The 24,137-nt window shown below is 60.8% G+C and overlaps 1 protein-coding gene across 2 annotated transcripts; it reads right to left on the bottom strand.

The window, feature by feature from the left end:
* Window positions 1–1,770: 1,770 nt before the first annotated feature.
* On the bottom strand, window positions 1,771–23,898 carry GATAD2B (GATA zinc finger domain containing 2B). Of its 2 annotated transcripts, none has more exons than XM_088068585.1 (11): window positions 23,741–23,898; window positions 10,915–11,244; window positions 9,225–9,354; window positions 8,939–9,070; window positions 8,676–8,807; window positions 7,880–8,050; window positions 6,232–6,547; window positions 4,523–4,725; window positions 2,855–2,965; window positions 2,448–2,565; window positions 1,771–1,955 (listed from the first exon to the last, which is right to left on the bottom strand). In XM_088068585.1, the coding sequence occupies exons 2-11, from the start codon at window positions 11,241–11,243 to the stop codon at window positions 1,822–1,824; spliced, it is 1,776 nt and encodes a 591-aa protein (XP_087924711.1). In that variant the 5' UTR covers window position 11,244; window positions 23,741–23,898; the 3' UTR covers window positions 1,771–1,821. The 2 variants fall into 2 exon arrangements, with proteins under 2 accessions (XP_087924711.1, XP_087924712.1); XM_088068586.1 differs by lacking the exon at window positions 23,741–23,898 and adding an exon at window positions 16,702–16,722.
* Between the last annotated feature and the right edge of the window lie 239 nt (window positions 23,899–24,137).

Here is a 24,137-nt window from a genome sequence, read left to right on the forward strand (position 1 = left end):
ATTCAGGTTTTAGCCCCAAAAACCCGATTTGACAAAGTGCTCCCGGGGTGAGGAAAGGGGAGGGGGGGGGGAGCAGCTGGAAATGGTCAAAGCCAACGAAAACACCCCAAAATTCCCCATTTCTGGATATAAAACCCCACTAAAGCCCCGAGCCCCCAAAAATCAGAATAAACCCCACGGTTTTTTGCCTCTGGGGGGGATTTTGGGGGGGTCCAGGGGGGGATTTTGGGGGGGACCCCCCCGGGGTAAGTGCTCATTGAATTCGGGGAGGGGGCTGCACAGGGGGCCCCTCCCCCCCGGGGTTTGGGGTGTCCCCCTCCCCTGGTCTGGGGGGATTTGGGGCCCCCCTCAAATGGGGGGGAGGCGGCGATTGGGAATTGCACGAGAGGAGCGGGAATTGGGGAGGGGGATTGGGGACAGTGGGAATTGGGGAGGGGGAACTGGGGAGGGGGAACTGGGGAGGGGGAACTGGGGAGGGGGAACTGGGGAGGGGGATTTGGGGAGGGGGATTTGGGGAGGGGGATTTGGGGAGGGGGCTGCAGGATTTGGGGAGGGGGCTGCAGGATTTGGGGAGGCTGAAGTGCAAATCGAGACTTTTCTCGCGGCTCATTTTCTTACTTTGGGTTGTCCTCGACACCCCCAGGGGACACCGAGACCCCCCCAGTGCCACCCCTGGGGACAGAGCCCCTGTCACCCCCGGGGGGACACACAGAGACCCCCGCCCCGTCCCTGGGGGCCACTGGGGACCCCCGGTGTCACCCCCGGGGGACAGGAGGGGCGAGCGCGGCTCCGGAGCATGCAGGGACTGGGGACACCTGGGGACACCTGGGGACATCCTGGGGACATCCTGGGGACACCTGGGGACATCCTGGGGACACACCTGGGGACACCTGGGGACACTCACCCGCCCTGGCCGTGCCTGCACTCCGCTGTCGGCTCCGGAGCCACCGCGTGCCCCCCGCGGGGACAGGGACAGTGGGGACACCCCTGGGGGGGTCCGGACACCTCGAGGGACCCTCGGCAGCGGGACATCGGGGTTGGGGCCAGGGGGAGGTGACACCCCGGGACTGGGGGAGGTGACACCCCGGGATCAGGGCCAGGTGACACCCCAGGATCAGGGCCAGGTGACACTCTGGGATCAGGGGGAGGTGACACCCCAGGATCAGGGCCAGGTGACACCCCGGGATCAGAGCCAGGTGACACTCTGGGATCAGGGGGAGGTGACACCCCGGGATCAGGGGGAGGTGACACCCCGGGATCAGGGCCAGGTGACACCCCGGGATCAGGGCCAGGTGACACTCTGGGATCAGGGGGAGGTGACACCCCGGGATCAGGGCCAGGTGACACTCTGGGATCAGGGGGAGGTGACACCCCGGGATCAGGGCCAGGTGACACTCTGGGATCAGATCTGAAGGGGATTTGTCCCCCCGGGATCGGAGCCTTCCTCCCCCCAGGCGCCCCCGGTTCCCCCCGCAATCAGCACAGGCTGCCCCCCAAATCTCCCCCCGGGGAACTGGGGAAGGTGCCCTTGCCAAAGTCTCTGGAAAAGGGAGAAAAAAGCTTTAACCATCCATGGAGCGAAGGGAGGCGGGAAAAAGAAGGCAAAAAGGGGCAAAAAACAACCCACGAGACAAGGAGAAAGCGGCGGTTACAAAACGAGCGGCGGGGCCGGGGCTGCTCCGGCCGCGCGGGGAGCGGCTCCGGGCCCGGAGAACCGGAGGGTCCGGGCTGGGAACGGGCCGGGTCGCCGTTTGAAATGTTTGTTTTGTCTGTTGTGGTTTCCCCGGGCGCTCGGCCGGGCCCGGCGGGAGGCAGCCGGGGCTATTTCTGTCCGCTGATGGACTGGGATATGGAGCGGGGCGGGATCATATCCAGCAGGTATTCCCGCTGCCGGTCCGCCAGGCTCGACGCTTTGTGGCCCCCGATGCCGGCGTTCAGGTACGCGATGTTCACTCCTGGGGAACGGCACGGATCCTCCGGCACCGCCCCACGGCTCTGCCCCACGGCCCTGCCCCACGGCTCTGCCCCACTGCTCCACCCCGGGACACCCCGGGACAGCCTGGGACACCCCGGGACACCCTGGGACACCCTGGGACACCCTGGGACACCCTGGGACACCCTGGGACACCCGCAGGGCAGGAAGGGCCAGAATTCCCAAATTCCACCCCAAAATCCCATGGCTGTGACCTGGGCTGTCCTCCACTGCTGATCCCATCCCATCCCACCCTCCCCATCCCATCCCATCCCATCCCATCCCATCCCATCCCATCCCATCCCATCCCATCCCATCCCATCCCATCCCATCCCATCCCATCCCATCCCATCCCATCCCATCCCATCCCACCCATCCCATCCCATCCCATCCCATGGATCCCATCCCATCCCATCCCACCCCATGGATCCCACCCCATTCCCACCCCACCATTCCCATCCCGAGGTTGCCATACCTGGCATTCCCAGGAGCCCTCCGGCCACGGAGAGCTGCGGGGCCTGGGCGAAGTTGGAGAGCATGGAGCGTGCGGAGGTGGGAATTCCGCGCTGGAGGCTGCTCTGGGGCTGCGGGGCCTGCGGGGCCGGAAAACGGGAACTGGGATCGGGGGGAACGAGGAGAAAGGGCGGCAACCCCGCCCCACCCCGATGGGCACATCCCAGTGTCCCACCATCCCATTCCCAGTGTCCCACCATCCCACTCCCAGTGTCCCACCATCCCATTCCCAGTGTCCCACCGTCCCATTCCCAGTGTCCCACCATCCCATTCCCAGTGTCCCACCATCCCATTCCCACCATCCCATTCCCACCATCCCATTCCCAGTGTCCCCCCATCCCATTCCCAGCTCCCCCATCCCATTCCCACCTGCCGGAGCGTGTGGTGCCGCAGGATCCCGTCCTGTTTGCCGACGCTGGGCACGGCGGGCGCGGCCGTGGGGGACAGGGCAGCCTGCTGCTGCAGCCGCTGCTCGATCTCCTGCGGGAATCGTTCCCTCGGGAATGCCGTCCGGAATGTCCCCAGGAACGCCACCCCGCTCAGACCCCCGGGAATGCCACCCTGCTCAGACCCCCGGGAATGTCACCCTGCTCAGACCCCCGGGAATGTCACCCTGCTCAATTCCCCAGGAATGTCACCCTGCTCAATTCCCCGGGAATGTCACCCTGCTCAATTCCCCGGGAATGTCACCCCACTCAATTCCCCGGGAATGTCACCCTGCTCAGACCCCCGGGAATGTCACCCTGCTCAGACCCCCGGGAATGTCACCCTGCTCAATTCCCCGGGAATGTCACCCCGCTCAGACCCCCGGGAATGTCACCCCGCTCAATTCCCCGGGAATGTCACCCTGCTCAGACCCCCGGGAATGTCACCCCACTCAATTCCCCGGGAATGTCACCCCGCTCAATTCCCCGGGAATGTCACCCTGCTCAATTCCCCGGGAATGTCACCCTGCTCAATTCCCCGGGAATGTCACCCCGCTCAGACCCCCGGGAATGTCACCCCGCTCAATTCCCCGGGAATGTCACCCCGCTCAGACCCCCGGGAATGTCACCCCGCTCAATTCCCCGGGAATGTCACCCCGCTCAGACCCCCGGGAATGTCACCCTGCTCAGACCCCTGGGAATGTCACCCTGCTCAGACCCCCGGGAATGTCACCCCGCTCAGACCCCCGGGAATGTCACCCTGCTCAGACCCCTGGGAATGTCACCCTGCTCAGACCCCCGGGAATGTCACCCTGCTCAGACCCCCGGGAATGCCAACCCAGCAAGGATGGGATCAGTGGGATGGGATCAGTGGGATCAATGGGATGGGATCAGTAGGATGGCATCAATGGGATCAGTGGGATCAATGGGATCAGTGGATGGGATCAATGGGATCAATGGGATGGGATCAATGGGATCAGCGGATGGGATCACTGGGATGGGATCGATGGGATCAGTGGGATCGCTGGGATGGGATCAATGGGATCAATGGGATCGATGGGATCGATGGGATCAGTGGGATCACTGGGATCACTGGGATCACTGGGATGGGATCAGTGTGATCACTGGGATGGGATCAGTGGGATCACTGGGATGGGATCGATGGGATCGATGGAATCAATGGGATCAGTGGGATCAGTGGGATCAGTGGGATCAGTGGGATGGGATCGATGGGATCAGTGGGATCGCTGGGATGGGATCAATGGGATCAATGGGATCGATGGGATCAGTGGGATCAGTGGGATCAGTGGGATCAGTGGGATCAGTGGGATGGGATCAATGGGATCGATGGGATCGATGGGATCAGTGGGATCAGTGGGATCACTGGGATGGGATCAGTGGGATCACTGGGATGGGATCGATGGGATCGATGGAATCAATGGGATCAGTGTGATCAGTGGGATCAGTGGGATCAGTGTGATCAATGGGATGGGATCAGTGTGATCAGTGTGATCAGTGGGATCACTGGGATGGGATCAATGGAATGGGATGAGTGTTTTGGGACACTTTGGGATGGGATGAGCCCCGGCAGGGGATTCCCGGGAATGCCGACCTGCTCCTGCTGCAGGGCCTTGACGAAGGCGTTCTTGAGGCGATTCGTGTGCTCGGCCTTGAGCGCCTTCTTCTGGTTGGAGGTCTGGCACTGCTCGCACAGGATCCGCCCGCCCTTCTCCTGCTTCCAGTGCGGCGTGAAATCCGTGCGGCACTGCGCGCACACGAACGGCTCCACGCGCGGCACCGCCGGCGCGCTCTTCCCTGGGAAACGCACGGCAAATCCACACCCGCCACCAACCCGGAACCCCGGCCTGCAGCCCCCGCAATCCCGACACACATCGCAAAAATAACCCGGCACAAATCCTGGGAATCGGCCAAAATCCCGGAAACTTGGCCTGAAATCCTGAAATTTGTGTTTGAAACCCTGAAATTTGTGTTTGAAATCCTGAAATTTGTGTTTGAAATCCTGAAATTTGTGTTTGAAACCCTGAAATTTGTGTTTGAAATCCTGAAATTTGTGTTTGAAATCCTGAGAATTGGCCAAAATCATGGAAATTTGGTCTGAAATCCTGGGAATTTGGTGTGAAATCCTGAAATTTGTGTTTGAGATCCTGAAATTTGTGTTTGAAATCCTGAAATTTGTGTTTGAAACCCTGAAATTTGTGTTTGAAACCCTGAAATTTGTGTTTGAAACCCTGAAATTTGTGTTTGAAATCCTGAGAATTGGCCAAAATCATGGAAATTTGGTCTGAAATCCTGGGAATTTGGTCTGAAATCCTGAAATTTGTGTCTGAAATCCTGAAATTTGTGTTTGAAATCCTGAAATTTGTGTTTGAAATCCTGAAATTTGTGTTTGAAATCCTGAAATTTGTGTTTGAAATCCTGAAATTTGTGTTTGAAATCCTGAAATTTGTGTTTGAAATCCTGAAATTTGTGTTTGAAATCCTGAAATTTGGTCTGAAATCCTGAAATTTGTGTTTGAAATCCTGGAAATTTGGTCTGAAATCCTGAAATTTGTGTTTGAAATCCTGAAATTTGTGTTTGAAACCCTGAAATTTGTGTTTGAAATCCTGAAATTTGTGTTTGAAATCCTGAAATTTGTGTTTGAAATCCTGAGAATTGGCCAAAATCACAGAAATTTGGTCTGAAATCCTGAAATTTGTGTTTGAAATCCTGAAATTTGTGTTTGAAATCCTGAAATTTGTGTTTGAAATCCTGAGAATTGGCCAAAATCACAGAAATTTGGTCTGAAATCCTGAAATTTGTGTTTGAAATCCTGAAATTTGTGTTTGAAATCCTGAGAATTGGCCAAAATCACAGAAATTTGGTCTGAAATCCTGAAATTTGTGTTTGAAATCCTGGAAATTTGGTCTGAAATCCTGAAATTTGTGTTTGAAATCCTGAGAATTGGCCAAAATCCTGGAAATTTGGTCTGAAATCCCAGAAATTCGTCTTTTAAATCCTGAAATTTGTGTTTGAAATCCTGCGAATTTGGTCTGAAATCCTGGAAATTTGGTCCAAAATCCTGCAAACTTGGCCTGAAATTCTGGAAACTTCCTCTAAAATCATTCAAATTTGGTCTGAAATCCCTCAAACTTGGTCTGAAACCCCGCAAACCCGTTAAAAACCAAAACCCCACGGCTTCCCCCCAAACCCAAACAACTCCTAAACCCCTCCCAGCGCCCCCAGACCCCGCGGTTTGCCCCGAGGGCCGCGATTCCGGCTGGAATTTGCCCCGTTTTTCCCGGGAACGGGGCGGGCAGTGACCTTGGCTGTCGATGACGCTCTGCACCACCTCCTCCAGCCCCACCATGTAGATGAACTCGCTGTTGGCCGCGCTGGGCAGGAAGTGCAGGAGCGGCGCCGGCGGCTTCGGGGGCGGAATCTCCAGCAGCGTCTTCTCCAGCTGCTTCCGCAGCGCCAGCTTGGCGGCCGCCTGGGAATTGGCGGCGTCGGAGAGCGCGCTGGGGCTGGGGAGAGGGGAGGACACGCGGGCCACCGAGCCCGGCTGCATGTGGGACGCGAGGTTCATGTAGATGGCGGAGGACGACGAGCGCTGGCACGGCACCGAGGAGCCGGATTGCTGCGGAGGGAATCCGGGATCGGAGGGAATTCGGGATCGGGGGGAATCCGGGAGCGGGGGGAATCCGGGATCGGGGGAATTCAGGATTGGGGGGAATCCGGGATCGGGGGGAACCCGGGACCGGAGGGAATCCGGGATGGGGGGGAATCCGGGATCGGAGGGAATCCGGGATCGGGGGAATCCGGGATCGGGGGGAAGGCGGGATCGGGGGGAATGCGGGATCAGAGGGAATCCGGGATCGGGGGGAATCCGGGATCGGGGGGAATCCGGGATTGGGGGGAATGCGGGATCGGGGGGAATCCGGGATCGGGGGGAATGCGGGATCGGAGGGAATTCGGGATCGGAGGGAATCCGGGATCGGGGGGAATTTGGGATTGGAGGGAATCCGGGATCGGAGGGAATCCGGGATTGGGGGGAATGCGGGATCGGAGGGAATGCGGGATCGGAGGGAATGCGGGATCGGGGGGAATTCGGGATCGGGGGGAATGCGGGATCGGAGGGAGCCAGGGGGGTGAAGGGGCTGGGGAATCCCGGGAATTGAGGAGGGGGGGGGGGAGGGGTGTGGCCTTGGGGTGGGGGTTGTGCAAACCGGTGCAAACCAGTGCCCAAACCAGTGCCCAAACCAGTGCCCAAACCAGTGCCCAAACCAGTGCAAACCAGTGCCCAAACCAGTCCCAACCATCCCAAAAGCAGTTCCAACCAGTCCCCAAACCAGCGTCCAAACCAGTCCCAACCAGCTCAAACCAGTCCCAACTAGCCCAAACCAGTCCCAATCATCCCAAAACCAGTTCCAACCAGTGCAAACCAGTGCCCAAACCAGACCCAACCATCCCAAAACCAGTCCTAGCCAGTCCCCAAACCAGTGCAAACCAGCCTAACCAGCCCCAACCAGTGAAAACCAGTGCCCAGCCAACGCCAACCAGTTGTAAACCACCCCAAACCATCTCAAACCATCCCAAAGCGCCCCAAACCATCCCAAACCATCCCAAAGCACCCCAAACCATCTCAAACCATCCCAAACCATCCCAAAGCACCCCAAACCATCCCAAAGCACCCCAAACCATCCCAAACCATCCCAAAGCACCCCAAACCATCTCAAACCATCCCAAAGTACCCCAAACCATCCCAAACCATCCCAAACCATCCCAAACCATCTCAAACCATCCCAAAGCACCCCAAACCATCTCAAACCATCTCAAACCATCCCAAACCATCTCAAACCATCCCAAAGCACCCCAAAGCACCCCAAACCATCTCAAACCATCCCAAAGTAACCCAAACCAGCCCCATCCCATCCCACCCCACCCCGTCCCGTCCCGTCCCGTCCCGCACCGGTTGGTAGTTGATGGCGGGGCTCATCCCGGGCGTGGAGCTGCGGACCAGGCCGGGTTTCTGGGGCCCGCGCTGGCCCTGGAGCTGGGCGGGGCTGGGGGCGATGACGCGCTGGGACATCAACATGTGGGGCAGCGCCGAGCTGGCGGCCGAGCGGATCACGCTGTGGCCCTGCCGGGGAATCCACGGGCAATCCTGGAGTCAGATCCCGGGAAACGCGGGAGCAGCTCCGGGACCAGCGCGGAACAAACCCCGACCATTCCCCGCCACCAACGCCCCTTGAGCTCAGGAACAAAACCACAGGAAAACGAGGGAAACCTGGAGCACCGATTCCCTGATCCACGGAACTCCCACGGATCCAGAATCCCAGGTAATTCCTGATGCCCCAAATCCCTCCCTTTTCCACAGACTGTCCTGGATTTTACGGGATTGTGGCTCCTTCCCCAGCTCAATCCCTATTTCCCGCAGGAGGCTGGAACTGCTCCGTGGTCAAGGGGAGCAGAAGAAATCCATGGATCGAACACTTCCAGGGGCTCTTCCTTTGGGAGCAGCAGGAAAGCCGCAGGCCTTGGAGAATTCCCACCACCCTCATCCCCCTCCAGCCGGGACTCTGGACATTCACAGGATCACGGAATACCCGGCTCCACAAGGATCACCGAGCCTAACTCCTGACAAACCCAAATCCAACCCCGAGCACCGGGAATGGCGGGAATTCCTCTGCCTCTCGGGAAAAGCCCCTCAGCTCTGTGCACACCCAGCAAAACCGGCATTTCCCAGGAAAAACGGGAACGCTCACCTGCAATGTCCTCAAATTCTGCGGCTCCACCCCCTGGGCTCCGGGCCGGGAGGGGATCTTGGACAGGCCCTGCTGCCCCACGTGGCCGGGGGACGGCTGCACGATGGACGCGGCGTTCTGGACCACGGGGGCCTGCGGGCAGCACCGAGAGCGGGGTCAGCGCTCCCGGCGGGAATCCGGGTTTGTCTTCCCGGGCTGTGGGAATCGGCTCCGTGCCCGCCACGTTCCCGTTATCCCGCCCCATCCGTCCCCACCTCCCTCACCTTCTGCACCACGTTCTCCTTCTGGAGCTGGCTCTGCCGCAGCTTCTTGAGGAGCACCAGCCGGGCCTCCTCCAGCCGCAGCTCGTCCCGGAGCTGCTTGATCAGCTGCTGCCGCTCCTCCAGGCTCTTCCCCTGGAAAACAGCGGGCACACCGTCAGGAGGGGAGCGGGGCCGAGCTCCGAGCGGGAATTTGGACCACAGGGGCGAGAACCGAGGGGGAGCCGCACCCGGAATTTGCCGAGGAGCTTCCCGCGCCCTTCCCGGGACGGAATTCCCGTTCCCTCACCTTGAACATCTCCAGGTTGGCCGCCTTGAGCCGCTCCTCCATGCGGGAGCTGGAGCGGGGGCTGGAGGCCTCGTTGTCCGACAGGACGATGATGTCCGGGGACGGGGTCAGGCGGCCCCGGTCCTGCTCACTGCGGGGGAAAGGAATCCCGGTGAGCCAGGAACGGGGGATTTCGGGAGCGGGATCCCCCTGGCTCCAGCACGGATCCGGAGCGGGCAGGGAGGGATTCCCTCACCCCTCCGCAGGGCTGTAAATCCCACCCGGGAATCGGGAACGGATCCTGGGGATGGGAGGGAATGGCAGGGATACTCCAGCCTCGTCCTCACTGCGGTGCAGAAGGGGCCGAACCCCCCATTCCCAACCCAAATCTATTGGAAAAGCTCCTTCCATAAAGGAAAACCTGCAGGAATGTCCAACTGATCCAACCAGGACTGGGAAAAGGAGCGGCAGGGGAAAGAAACCAAAAATCCGTGGTGGAATCCAGCGGGATCCAGGCGGGATCATCCCGGGGAAGGAGACTCCAAGAAAAAGCCCTTGGCTATCCTGGATTTCATTCCTGCTGCCGGAGAGCCTTGGAAAACAGCGGGATAATCCAGCGTGGAGCAGTGGGAATGCTCAGAGGTAATTCCGGCTCCCTGGAAGGTCCTTGGAGTGAGGGGAGACCACGGAATATCTCATCCCAAACTTTGAGCCCTGAACACCCAGGAGGGAGCCCGGAGCCGAATCCCAGCTCCCAGCTTGGGCGGGAAGACGCTCAGAGCTGAGGCTGCCTTCGTCTCCCAAACATTCCAGATCTTTCTGTGGATATTCCCAAGCAGCAGGGCACGGAGCTGCCCCTGCTCCAGCAGAGGAATTCCAGAGCATCCCAGGGAGAAGGAGCCGGTGGGAGCCCGTCCAAGCTGCATCCCAGGAGCTCCAAACTGGGCTGGCAGATCCGGAGTGATCCAGCGCTGGATCCCAGGTTTTCCTGGCCGAGGGCTGTCTCACGGCTCCTGGGGGTAATTCTGCAGGAGCATCCGGATGTATCCAGGCTGGATTACTGACATTCCATCAAGGGAATAAAGGCAGAGCCCAAATCCAAGAGGAAAAAAGGACCCATCCATGAGGAATCACCGACTGGATTTCCTTTGTCCGGGGAAGAGCAGAATTCCAACAGAACCACCGGAGGAGGAGCCACGGTGAGGGAGGCAGAGGTGAGGAGACGTGGAGCACGTTCCCAAGGAAAATCCAGGAAAATGAGACATTCCCAGCCTCACTTCTCAACTTGGAGCGGAACATTCCCACCTCTTGCCAGGGCTGATCTCCTGATCCAAGGGTCCGTGTCCGATGCTGGTGCCCCCCTGGGGAACCTCGTATTGCACAATATCCAAGGAATTCTGCTGAGGATGCAGCCCCCGACTCCGCACTCGGAGCAGGACCCTTCAGGGACACCTCCAGTGTCCTGGGCTGCTCCAGCCTGGCCTCGGACACTTCCAGGGAGGAGAAATCCACAAATCCCTGGATAACCTGTGCCACCCTCACGGGGAACAATTCCTTCCCGGGATCCCACCCGCCCTCTGTCCGTGGGCAGCCATTCCCCCTCACCCCACCATTCCCAAATCCCTCCCCAGCTCTCAGAAGGGGATCTCCGGGACCCCCCAAATCCCATTGAATTCCCGCCCCTCCAGAGCCCGGCACTCCCGGCACCCACCTCCTCCTGGCGCTCATATCCACGGGCTCGTCGTTGATGTTCTCCTTGCCCGGCCGAGCCGCGCTCCGCCCGTCCCCGTGGGGCCGCAGGCTCCCGTTGAGCTTCTCCTCGTATCCCTTGATCCCGTCCGGCTTCACCGGGAGCTCGTGGGGCACCTCCAGCCCCGCCAGGTCCTTGCGCTTGAGCAGCGCCAGCATCTTCAGCCTCTCCATGGCCTCGTGCCCCTCCATCTTGAGCCGCTTGGCCAGGACGTCCTCGCGCTCCTCCGGCGGCTCCAGGCTCCGCTTGAGCAGGTTCAGGCGCAGCGCGTCCTCCGTCATCCGGTCCATCCTGAGGGACAGCGACGCCGTCAGCGCCGGGGGTCCCCGAGAATCCCCCCGGGATCCCCTCCCAGCTCAGCTCCCATCTCCTCACAGAGACCTCCCCGGCCTCTGCCCAGGGCAGGAGATTCCCCCTCGGGAAGCCCTGGAATCGCTGAGAACGGCGGCACGGTCCCTCCTTTCGGGATTAAAGCCCATGGACGCGGCTCGGCAAGGAAGGGGAGCCGGGAGGAACCCCCCCTCGGGAGCCCTGGAATGCCAGGAAATCCCCCACTGTGTGGTTTTCCAGGCAGGAATGCTCGGCGGCTCCGGGGATGGAGGCACGGGCAGGTCCATCCCTGCCCTCCCACCTCTGCGGCTCCCCCGCCCCAGCTCCAGGTGCAGGAATGCCCTCTGGAAAACAGGAGCCCATCCCAGCCCCATCCCAAGCCTGGAGCCCATCCCAGCCCCATCCCAAGCCTGGAGCCCATCCCAGCCCCATCCCAAGCCTGGAGCCCATCCCAACCCCATCCCAATCCCGCTCCCAGGCTGATAAGGAACCAGCTCCGACAACAAAGAGCTGCGGGAGCTCCACCTGCAAACCAGCTGGGCGAGGCCTTTCCCTGCGGAGCGGGGCCGGGGAGCAGGACCAACACCTGGGAATAGGTGGGAATTCCGTGCGGCCGGCTCGGGAACATCGGGAATCGCTCCGCAGGGAACAGAAAGCGTCCCGGCTCCGATCCCGGGCACCCGGAGCTGCTCCTCACCTGCCCGCACCCAGCTCCGAGTCATTCCCGGGATAAATCTCGCCCCAGCCAAACTCCTGGCTCAGGTACAAATCCCTGGAATGACGCATCCCTGCACGAGTTCAGCTCCCACCGGAGACGCCAGGAGCAGGGGAGGGCAGCAGGAAAAGCGATGGAAATCCCAAACAGGATCTGAAAAGACGCCGGCCGGAGCCTCCACGGGAGCCCCTCGGGCTCTTCCCTACCTGCTCATCCCGTCTCTCCGCACGTCTCCCAAATTTAGCCCGGCAAGCCGGGACAGGCGGCGGGAGCTGCTCCCGCCCCCGGCCCGCGGGAGTGACCCCGGGGGATCCGGGATGTTCCAGACACCCCGGGAGCCCTCGGAGCCGCGCCCAGCGCTGCGGCTGGAGCCGCTGGGAACGCGCCAGGATCCCGGGAGCGCGGCCAGGAACGGGCTCGCGGCTGCTCCCGGGAAGGAGAGAGCAGGAGGAGCGGGGAGAGGTCCACGGGACCAACATCCCACAGGAATAATTCCCTGCTGGAATAACGAGCTCCCCACGGATAGCCGAACCGAGCACGGAGCCGGCACAGCCGGGATCCAGCATCTCCTGGACCAGCTTCCTGCTCGTCCTCGCCAGGGGCTGGAAGGATCCCGCAGGAATTCTGGAGACCCTTGGTCCGTCACCCGCCTGGACAATTCCTGCCCCATCACCAAGGTGGTCTCCCCAGGACCCCCACCGCCCTCCCCACCGGCATTCCAAGCAAATCCAAAGTGCCGTTACCAGGAACGGGGCCCACCACCATTTAATCCGCTCCAGAGGTTTTCCAGGCTCAGCCAGATCCAATAAAAATTAAATTAGGCTTCGGACTCAGTATTGAATGGGGCCCTTTGGCTGGAGGGGGAAGGGGAGGATCCACTGGGAATTTCCAGAGCACTGGGAAAGCCGGGGGACAGCTCCTGATTCCATGCAGAAAGGCACAGTGAAGAGCAGGAATTATTCCCATCCCGGGGTATCCGGCAGCTCTGGAGGTCGGACGGGTGGGAGGCTCAGCCCCGGCCCCGCTCCGGTCCCGGCACATCCCAAACCGGATCATCCGGCCCCGCCGCCCTCCGGCACGGCTCCCGGGGATCCGGCACATCCCAGGGAGCAGCCTCGGCCTCTCCCTTCAGCTTCACCCAAAAAAATCCTCCTCGCTGCAACCAAATTCCCAAATGGTGGCAAAACTCATGGAAAACAGGAGCTAAATCCACGGCGCGTCTCTGACCGGGATTATCCCCGGCAGCGCCTTCCCCGAGTGCCTGGGAACAGCCGAGATTCCAGAGGCTGGGATGAGCAGGGCCGGCCGGAGCGGCCCGGCTGACCTTGGAATGCTTTCCAGGAATGCCGGGGTGCCGCAGCCCGGCTCGCTCCGTCCCGCCGGCGATGCCCCGCTCTCCGTGGGGACGCCGCCGCCGTCCCTGCTCCGGCACCGCGCGCTCCTCGGCACGTTCCGCTGGCTCCGGGCGCTTTTCCTGCTCCACAGGGCCCGGCAGGACGGGCTTGGCGTTCGCAGCCAAACAAAGCAGCGCCCCGTTTTCCGTGGATATTGGATGTGGCGCCCACGGGGGGGAAAAAAAAAATCCAACAACAACAAAAAAAAACCTCAGCGGGAGGATTTGAAAGGCCAAGTTGGGCCAAAAGAAGGAATATTCCAGGGAGAAGTGGGAATATCCAGGGAGAGATGCAGCCAGGAGGGAAAACATGCCGGGATTTACCCGATGGAATCCAGAACCAAGACTCGGCAGCGCCAGGAGTTAATTCCAGCCGGAGTTTATCCAGGGAGGTTCCAGCCCCTTCCCAGCCTCCTTGGAGCGTTTTCCGTTGGGTCAAACCCCATGTTGGTCTTCCAGCCCCAGTTCCCGGCCTCGGACCCTCTGGAGCTCATGGAGGGGTTGTAATTCCTGATCCAGCACCAGGAACGATCCCTGATCCGCCAGGAGGGATCCCTGATCCGCCAGGAGGGATCCCTGATCCGCCAGGAGGGATCCCTGATCCGCCAGGAGGGATCCCTGATCCGCCAGGAATGATCCCTGATCTGCCAGGAGGGATCCCTGATCCGCCAGGAATGATCCCTGATCCACCTGGAGGGATCCCTGATCCGCCAGGAATGATCCCTGATCCGCCAGGAGGGATCCACCTGCTCCCGGTGCCGCGAGGTCTCCCCGGCTCCCTCCGCTTTCCCAACCCTGCTCCAGCAGTGCTGGAATTCTGCCGAGCGGAGCTGCCCCGGAGGAGCCGAGGTGGATCCCTGGGATCCAAGGGACACAGGATGGGAGATCAGGGATAAAGCAGCCCGGCGCCTGCTCCGCTCCTTGGGAAGCCTCTGGCATTCCCAGGAAGAGGCCCCAGGGGACCCAGAGAATTCCCGAGTCTCCGTTTGGGGCTGGAATGCCAGGATGAATCCCAGGAGAGAGCCAGCGTGATCCGTAACTCCCCACGGGAGCATCCAGCCCCGGAGCCAAGGTGATCCAGAGCTTCCAGCACCATCCCTCGCTCCACACCCAGGACACCACCTGGATACGAGCCCGATGGAGTCAAATCCGTTTAAATCCCTTTAAAATCCCGTTTTCCCGGGATCAGGAACCGGTGAGATCCAACTCCTCCCGCTCACCTGGGCGCGCTCCCGCTGCCCGAACCCCCCCCGAATCCCAGGATCCCGCCTCAAGCCCCGCCGATCCCGTGGGAAATCCACGGGGCTGGCTCCTCATCCGGAGCCATCCGGCCCAAATCCCGCTCCAGGGGCTTCCCGGAGCCCGGCACGAGGCGGCTCCAATTCCATCTGGGCTCGGCACATCCCGACGGCGGCGTCATAAAACGCGTTCCGGCACGGAACACAAAATGGCTGGCTCCCAGGGCGAGCATTCCCAAGGAACGCCAGGAAAAGGATAACAACCTAAAAAGGTAATTAGGATTTAACGGCTCGGCGGCCGGCAGCGGGATCCGGAGCGGGATCCGGGAACGCCGCTGGAAAGGGAAGGGAGGAAAACTCCACGGCTGAACAAAAACCACGCTGCTCTGATCCCAGCGATCCAGGGACGCGTCCGGGAATCCAGAGGAACGCCCGGCTCCGTGCAGGAATTCTCAGGCAGGTAAGGGAGGCTGAGGGTGGCTCCGGGAGATTTTTCCCGGAGCAGAACGAGCACCGGGATTTAAAGCAGCACCCGAAAAGCCCTAAAAACAAAAAGCCCTAAAAACAAAAAGCCCTAAAAACGGCCCCGGAGCCGTCCCGGAATGCACAGGGACCTGGCTGCTCCGGGCAGGAAAAGGGAACGGGAATAAGACGGAAGGGTTGGGATGGGGCAGAGCGGGAATTCCTATGGAGCAAACCGCTCCAGGAGTTCTGCTGTTCCCGGATCCAACGTGGGGAAACCTGACCCTGCTCCGGCACACCGGTCCCAGACCCGGATCCGCCCGACTCCGGATCTCCCAGACCCTGGATCTCCCAAACCCTGGATCTCCCAAACCCTGGATCTCCCAAACCCTGGATCTCCCAAACCCTGGATCTCCCAGACCCCGGATCTCCCAGACCCTGGATCTCCCGGATTCCAGATCTCCCAGACCCCGGATCTCCCAGATTCCAGATCTCCCAGACCCTGGATCTCCCAGACCCCGGATCTCCCAGACCCTGGATCTCCCGGATTCCAGATCTCCCAGACCCCGGATCTCCCAGACCCCGGATCTCCCGGATTCCAGATCTCCCGGATTCCAGATCTCCCAGACCCCGGATCTCCCGGATTCCGGGTCACCGCCACCAGCCTGGGATGTGCCCGGATTCTGCTGCTCCCGGTCAAGTACAAAACTAACGATGGGAAGCAGGAAAAGCGGGAAAGGAGGAAAATCCTCCCTCCCAAAAAGTGCTTCCCTTCCCTCCTGAGTTTGTGTTTTGTCCAGCTCCATCTCTCGGGAGCCGGGAATGCCGCTGCTGTGTCCGGCACCACTGGCCTCACACCTTATCCCAGCCCAGGGGTTTTGGGATGCAGGAGGAGAGCAGGAATTCCAGCAGGAATTATGCCCAGAAATGGGGGGAAAAGACAGAAAAACTCCACAAAGTCTGGAGGAGAGATAAAAATTCCAGGGGGTCCGTCTGGGACGGGCCCGTTCTGGGGAAAGGCAGCTGGAAAACGCTCCGGGAAAATCAAATCCAATAAAAAATGCTGGGATGGGAGGTGGGGGGGGAGGGAGCGCCGGGCCCCCTCCCCATCCGGGATGACGCAGACTTCCCAGGCTTCCTTATATAACGCTTCCCGATTTCCTCGACTGCGGGCGCTGCCTTTGTGCGGCCGCCCCGGCTCGGGCCATCGATCGCCAATCAATAACGCGATCGATAATTCAATCAATCACCACCGAGAACGGGGGGGTGACATCGATCCCGGCAGGGTTATTCCCGGTGTTTCTGTCACCCCCTGCGGCCGGGGAGGGTGGGATGGGAGCGCTGGAATAGCGATGGATGAGGTGGGGAAGGGGGGCAGGGAAGGGAGAAGGGAAATCACGGATCGACTCCCACGGCACCGCCGCTCGCTTTCTCCTTCCAGCATTCCCTCGGCTCCTTCGCCAGAAAACAACACCGTAACAACAACAACAACAACAAAATAATAATAAAAAATTATACAAAAAAAGCGGAAAAGCGGCTGGGCTCATCCCCAAGGAGCCCCTTTTGTCCGGTCGGGACCGCCGACAAAGGCCGGTGCCGGGGATACTCACAGGTCCGACAGTGGCGCTGCCCGGAGCTGCCGAGGAAGCGAGGGGGCGGCGCGGGGAGCGCTGCGGGAACGGGCAGGGGGCGGCCGGGGCCGGGGCCGGGCTCCATCGCCCGCGGAGCCGCAGCCGCAGCCGGAGCCGCGCTCCGAGCGGGCCCTTCCCTGCCAATCATGCGCGTTCTGTTTTATTAAACAAAAGAAAAGGGGGATGCTGACTTCTTCCCATGATGCCTCGCGGGGCAGGGAAAAAGAGAAGGGAAAAAAAAAAAAAAAAAGGGGGAATTAAAAAAAAAAAAAAAATTAAAAATTGGAATTTAAAAAAAAAAAAAATTAGGGGGAAAAAAAAAAAATAAAAAACAACAGGAAAAAAAAAAAAATCCGGTGGCGACCGGTTTGGCACCTCCCGACATGGAACTGGCTCGGGGTTTGACGGGGGGGGGGATTTTTCCTGGGATTTCGGCGCTGGCGCTGCCGCCCCCTCCCCGCTCCCCCTCCCCCCGCTCCTGGCCCCCCGCCAAACTTTGTCTTCATTCATGGAAGCTCCTTCCCTCCCCTGGAATTTTAACTCTTTCCCTCCCAAAAACGAGGCTCGGGGCCGCGACGCCGCCGCCGCCGGGATCCGCCCCTGCCGGTCCCGAAAGAACCGCGGCCCCGGGCTGGGACCGGCGGAGGAGCCGCCCCGGGAGCGCCCGGCACACGGCAAGAACGAGCCGCGGAGAATGGCCGGGGATCCCGGGAATGTGCCCGGGGATCCCGGGAATGTGCCCGGGGATACCGGGAATGTGCCCAGAGATCCCAGGATGTGCCCGGGGATCCCAGAATGTCCCCGGGGATCCCGGGAATGTGTCCGGGGATCCCAGGGAATGGGATTCACCACATGAAGAACTCAGGGATGAAGAATCCCAGGGATGGAGAACCTGGGAGATGGAGAACCCAGGGATGGAGAAACCCAGGGATGGAGAATCCCAGGAGATGGAAAACGCGGTTTTAAATTAAAACACGGGAGATCGAGGCCGGATATTTGGAATTCCTTGTTCCCTGTCAGGGTGGTGAGGCCCTGGCACGAGTTATCCCGGGAATCTGGGGCTGCCCCATCCCTGGAAGTGCTCAAGACCCGGCTGGACAGGGCTTGGAGCAGATGGAAGGTGTCGGATTCCCCCAAAACACCTGGATAATCCCGTAATCCCCAACATCCACAGCTTTATTCCACCCCAGATGTGTGGGAGCCTGGGAATTCCGCAGCATTCCAGCAGCGGAACCCCCAGTTTGCCTTTATAGGATAAAATGGAACAATTTGGTTTCCAAAGGGGGAAAGGATTAATTAGCTCTAATTGCACGCTCGTTTCCATGGATTTATCAGCTAATGAGGGGGTGGGATGGGCCCTGGGATGATTTATTCCAGGCTGTGTCCATGGAAAGCACAGAGGGCACAGGAGAGCAGCAAATTCCTTCGTTTCTCTGTTCCTGGTTTTCCAGGACCATTCCAGGCCGTTTCCATCCTCTCCATCTTCCATCCCAGTTTTCTGCTGGGTGGGGATTCGGGACACTCCCATCCCTGATGGAGCTGATCCATCCCCGCTCCTGCCCCGGCCGCTTCCCGCTGCTCCGACCTTCCCAAAGGATCTTCCCAGCCCGGACGGGCAAAGGAAGCGCTAAATTAAATCCTTTAATTGGATTTGGGGGTTTTCCCTAGGGATCCATTCCCTGGGAGCTTCTGTTCCCAGGATGAAAAGGTCTCCGAGGAAGTTCCTGACCAGAGCTCCTGTTATCCCAGATCCGAAGGATCCCTGGCTCTTCCTCCCCACTGCCGTGATCCCCCCGTGCCGCTCTCCCGGGATTCCTGGATCCAATTCCCTCCTCCTAAAGCGGCAGCACCCCGCTCCAGGCCGACACCGCGTACCCGGGAAGAGATCCTGGGAAAACTGGAGGATGAGCAACAGGGAGAGGGATGATTTTTCCCAAACTTCGCCATCCGGTGGGAATCCAAAGCCGGCTGACCTCCATCGCCCGAGGAGGCTCCACAACAAACTCAACGCAGCCCAAGGATGGCGGGGATGCGACCAAGGGAGCGCAGCACCATCCCATTCCTACGGATTCATCCCGAGGCCAGCTGGGATTCCCACTTTATCCCACCCCATCCCAAGGGACAGCGGTGCCGTTCCCAGCCGCATCCAGCAGCTCCCGCTTCCCATCCAGCGCTTCCAGGTAAAACCAGCGAGCGGCACCTTGGCTTCCAGGAATTCCGAACCCCGCTTTCGGCTGAGGCCATTCCTTGGAAAAGCAGAGCCGGGTGTCCTCCCTCTCCTCCAGCCCACGGGAGCGTCATTCCCAGCGCTCCGGTGGCTCCACGGATCCCGCTGCTCTGCGGGAATTCTCGCAAGGAACAGACAATCGGCCGTGGGAATGCCCCCACTGCACGAGAAGGTGCTGGAATTCGCTCCAAGATTTAATTGGAATCCAGGATTTAATGAAGAGGAAAATCCACCGGGTTTGGAGCTGCTCAGGAAGGGCCACGGGATCATTTTGGAATTCCCTGGAACTCTGCGCGCCTCCAATCGCCTCCTTCTCTCTCCGAACTCCCCACCGTGGATTCAGCACAGGGCGGATGTCGGGATGTGTTCGAGGAGCAGGAACTGGGAGCAGCCCAGATTCCCAACCCTTCCTCCAGCCTGGATGAATCCCCGGAGCATCCACCTCAGAATTCCCTGGGGGCCGCGGATCCTGCGGGAAACAGCCCCAGCAGGTTTTCCAGCCAGGCCCTCCCTAAAATCCAGGATTTGGGGAGCGCACCTGGAGGTTCAGTCCCGGAGTTTGGGGAATTTCAGGGAACTTCTGGCTCGCTGGGAAGGCAAAAATGGATCCTGGGAGGGATGACAAGGAGCAGCCCCCCCTTCCCACAGGGACACACGGCTCTGGCTCGGGCTCATCCCAAAAAATGCCAGGATCCGTGCATCCATTCTGAGACTCCATGGAAAAGAAGCCCAGAGTTTATGGGGAGAAGCACACCAGGCATGGGAAACGCACACAAATCCAACCCTTCCCATCAGCCGGCCCCCAAGGAACCGCCGCGGATTCCGTCGGGATTCCAAAACGGGACAATTCCAGGGTTCAGCCCCAAAATCCACGCTCCAAACCTCACGGAGAGGAACCCACGGAGCGGGGATGGAACAACATGGATGCGATGAGGATCCATGGAAATGAAACCCGGCCTCCTCGGTGCTGGGTCGGGGCTAATTTTAGTCTTGGAAGCGCCGCTCCCAACACCCTCCGGATTCCAAAGGCTGGTGCTGCTCTTCAGAGGGATTTCAGGCATATTCCAGATAGCACCATCCCAAATGCCCGGATAAGATTCCACGTGCAAGGGGCAGAGCCACAGCGCCGGGATCTGAGCGTTCTCCCCTTCCCCAGCCCATCCCGGATCCGGGAGCACCGCACGCTCGGGAGAATGACGGGGAATAAAACCAGAACCCAGCGCTGCGGCCTCTTCCCGACCCGACGGATCGGGAATTCGGGATGAGCTCCCCCAGCCCAGGGGAAAACCAAAATCACCGGGACGGGGAGCGGCGCCCGCTCGGATCCCCAGACACAACAGGGCAGCTCCCGCGGCTCCGTATCGGGAAGGGGCTGGGAGAGCACGGGATGTTCCCGGGGTCCGGCTGGAAGGAGCAGCCGGAGCTGTCGGAGCCAGGCTGGGAGAGCTGGGATTGTCCAGCCTGGAAAAGGGAAGATCCAGGGAGACCCTGGGAGCATCTTCCAGTGGCCAAAGGCGCTCCGAGAGCTGGGAGGGAGCTGGGACGAGGACGTGGAGCGGCAGGAAAGTGGGAATGGCTTTAGGATGGGATATTGGGAAGAAATTCCTGCAGGGAAACGCGGACGCATCCCAACACATCCCATCCCAGCCACGGCAGCGGGAGCATCCCGAGAGGCTGCAGAACATGGAATAGCCCTAAAAACCTGGAAAAGAGCCTAAAGCAAAATAAAACCCAGGGCAAACACAATCCCAGCCACCCGTGGCTGAGCTGCCCAAGACTACGGAGCAGAATTCCAAGATCCGCGTGGAACTCAAAGCCAGAGATTTCCACCAGGAGCACTGGGGGATCAAGGAGCGTTTTGCCGTCGGATACGGAAGAGCCAAGCATGGAAAACCATCATTGAACCGGGAAATCATCAGGAAAAAAGCTCCAGTGACTGGTTTTCCTCAGGTCCCGGCGCGGCGAGTGGAGGGATCCGGGAAATTCCTCTCCCGGCTCCTCCGGAGCAGAGGATCCCGACCCCCCCGGAATACGACATCTGAGGGGAAGGAGCTTCCAGGAAGATCCCAAGTGGGATAAAGCCTGCCGAGCAGGTATTCCCACCTTCCCCCTGCCAGGAACACCTGAGGGGAGCCCGGGACCCGCCCCGCTCCGGCGGGATGCTCCGAGCGGAGCCGTCGGGAGAGGACGCTGGAAGACGGATGGATGCTCCCGTCAGCGCCGGCCTCGTGACCGGGAAAGGCGCCAGGAGAAGGTGGCACCGAGATCCCAAAGGATCAGAGCCACAGCACCGCCACGGATCCCTGGGATGGATCCCAGCGGCCCCGACAGCACGGGAAGGCGACGAATTCCAGCACGATCCTGGATCCCAGCGAGGCGGGGACCCCAGGGATGGGGGATCCTTAGGGATGGAGGAATCCCTATGGATTCGCCGGCTCCGTTTCACCCCAACAGCAACTGCAGCATCGTGGATGGCCCAAATCCTGGGATGTGACAGGTTGGGGGGGGTCTCCCTGCACCCCCAATCCTTCAAAGGCCTGAAATTCCCGAAAAACCGCGGCTGCCTGTGCAATCCCAACCCCCACCCGGGAGCACCGAGGAACAGGAGTCAAATCCTCCCACACTCCTGCCAGGAGGAGGCTGCTCCCATTCCCGTGCTCCCCCTTCCTCCTCCTCCTCCTCCTCCTCCTCTCGCCCGGCAGCGGCCGAGGAGGCTCCAGAAAATCAAATGGATATTAAAAAAAAACCGGACCAAAAACGCTCTGGAAAAGCCGATGGATCCCGGCGCATCCTTACGCTGCCGCTCTTCCTCCCTGCTCCCAGATTCCCAAATCTCCTCCTCTCTTCCCGGCAAACCACCCCCTCCCCCCGCCATCACAGATCCCTTTTCCAGGCTCCAAGGGGAGGGGAAAGCGCCCAACCGCCTGGATTTTGGGAATCTGGGGAAGGATTCTCCTCGGGAGCAGAAATCCTCATCCCTGGGAGCAGAAATCCTCTCGGATCTCCTCCTGAGAGAGGATGCAGCTTCCCAAATGCGGATGAGGAAGGGTCCGTGCCCTCCCCTCCCCGGTGCGGCGTTTCCATCCCGATCCCACCCAAAAACCGGGAAGGGGCGCGGGCAGTGCCCGGGGAAGGCGCCGGCAGCGCCGGAGGCTCCTGCTCCGCGTTATCCCAGGGATGGCAAAGTTTCCCTGCTGGCTCCGAGCTGGGGAAGCGGCACCGGGAAGTGAGGGGGGGCAGCAGGAAAAGAGGGAGAATCCCGCGGGGCGGAAATCCTGGAAGAGGCCAGGACCCGCTTCCAGCAGGGAACGGGGGGGAAAGGACCGGGAACCGCTCCCGAATCCCGGCACGCACGGGTGGGAACAAAGGGGGGCTGATCCAGGATTCCCAATCCCCCAAATCCCTCCGGGAACCCCGGGCAGCCCCCGCGCCACTCCCGTTCTCCCGGGGGACTCCCCCAAACCCCCCGGGCTGACCCCCAAAATCCCTGAGCTCTGCTCCCCAAAACCCCTGAGCTCTGCTCCCCAAAACCCCTGAGCTCTGCTCCCCAAAACCCCTGAGCTCTGCTCCCCAAAACCCCTGAGCTCTGCTCCCTAAAACCCCTGAGCTCTGCTCCCCAAAACCCCAGAGCTCTGCCCCCCAAAACCCCTGAGCTCTGCTCCCCAAAACCCGAGCTCTGCTCCCCAAAACCCCTGAGCTCTGCCCCCCCAGATCCGCCTGCCTTCGCTCCCCAACCCCCCCAAACCCAGCTGCTTTGTGCCCCCAAAACTTCTCGGGCTCTGCTCCCCAAAATCCGAGCTCTGCCCCTCCCCAAAGTCCCTGAGCTGTGCACTCCCAAATCTCCAAGATCTGACCCCCAAAATCCGAGCTCTGATCCCCAAATCCGAGCTTTGCCCCCCAAATCCGAGCTCTGATCCCCAAATCCGAGCTCTGCTCCCCCAAATCCGAGCTCTAATCCCCAAATCCGAGCTTTGCTCCCCCAAATCCGAGCTCTAATCCCCAAATCCGAGCTCTGCTCCCCCAAATCCGAGCTCTGCTCCCCAAATCCGAGCTCTGATCCCCCAAATCCGAGCTTTGCCCCCAAAATCCGAGCTCTGCTCCCCAAATCCGAGCTCTGATCCCCCAAATCCGAGCTTTGCCCCCCAAATCCGAGCTCTGATCCCCAAATCCGAGCTTTGCTCCCCCAAATCCGAGCTCTGATCCCCAAATCCGAGCTTTGCTCCCCAAATCCGAGCTCTGCTCCCCCAAATCCGAGCTTTGCCCCCCAAATCCGAGCTTTGCCCCCCAAATCCGAGCTCTGATCCCCAAATCCGAGCTCTTCTCCCCCAAATCCGAGCTCTGCTCCCCAAATCCGAGCTTTGCTCCCCCAAATCCGAGCTTTGCCCCCCAAATCCGAGCTCTGATCCCCAAATCCGAGCTTTGCCCCCCAAATCCGAGCTCTGATCCCCAAATCCGAGCTCTGCTCCCCCAAATCCGAGCTTTGCCCCCCAAATCCGAGCTTTGCCCCCCAAATCCGAGCTCTGCTCCCCAAATCCGAGCTCTGCCGCCGCCCAACCCCTCGGGCTCTGCCCCCCCAAACCCGAGCTCTGCGCCCCCAAGGCACAGCCCAGATCGCCCGCAACACCGCGGGCTCTGCCTCCCGCCCGCAGCCCTCCCCGAAATCCCTCAGCCCCCCCGAATCCGCCCCCAGCCCCCCCAGAATCCCCCCCCATCCCCCGGGTCTCGCCCCCCCTCACCCAGGCCCTGCCCCGCCCCCGCCGGGCCCGGCCCCGCCGCCCCCGCGGGCCTCACCTGGTTCGGGGGGCGCGGGGGGTCGCGGCGGGTTCCCGGCGTTTCCCGGCGTTTCCCGGTGGATTCCCGGCGGATCCCGGCGGATCCCGGCGGGTCCCGGGGGGTCCCGGGGGTCCCGGGCCGGGCGGGCGGAGCAGACGCGGCCGCCGCCGAGCGCAACCGGCACCACCACAAACAATGCCACTGATTGGCCGCCGCCGCCGCCGCGCCCGCCCCGCCTCCCGACCCCAGCCGCGACGCCCATTGGTGCGGCTTCCGGACGGGCACACGGCTCCACCAATCGAATCGCCCTAATTCGCTCTTAACCCGCCTCCCGACTTTTACTGGCAGTCTCAGTAGGGATTGACGCCCCGTTGCACCAATGGGAACGCCCCGAGCTTCCCCGCGGGGCGCCTTT

This window comes from Pseudopodoces humilis, chromosome 31 (assembly GCF_049639895.1).
Source record: "Pseudopodoces humilis isolate 2021_Gansu_Grassland_sample_001 chromosome 31, ASM4963989v1, whole genome shotgun sequence".
Taxonomy (NCBI): domain Eukaryota; kingdom Metazoa; phylum Chordata; class Aves; order Passeriformes; family Paridae; genus Pseudopodoces; species Pseudopodoces humilis.

What these genes read in the sequence shown, in the direction of transcription:
- GATAD2B (XM_088068585.1), bottom strand. Translation starts at nt 11,243, where the DNA reads ATGGACCGGATGACGGAGGACGCGCTGCGCCTGAACCTGCTCAAGCGG. An exon ending in GATATGAGCGCCAGGAGGAG is followed by an intron (nt 9,355 to 10,914) that starts GTGGGTGCCGGG and finishes TTTCCCCCGCAG; the next exon opens with TGAGCAGGACCGGGGCCGCC. An exon ending in AGAATTTGAGGACATTGCAG is followed by an intron (nt 8,051 to 8,675) that starts GTGAGCGTTCCC and finishes ATTCCCCGGCAG; the next exon opens with GGCCACAGCGTGATCCGCTC.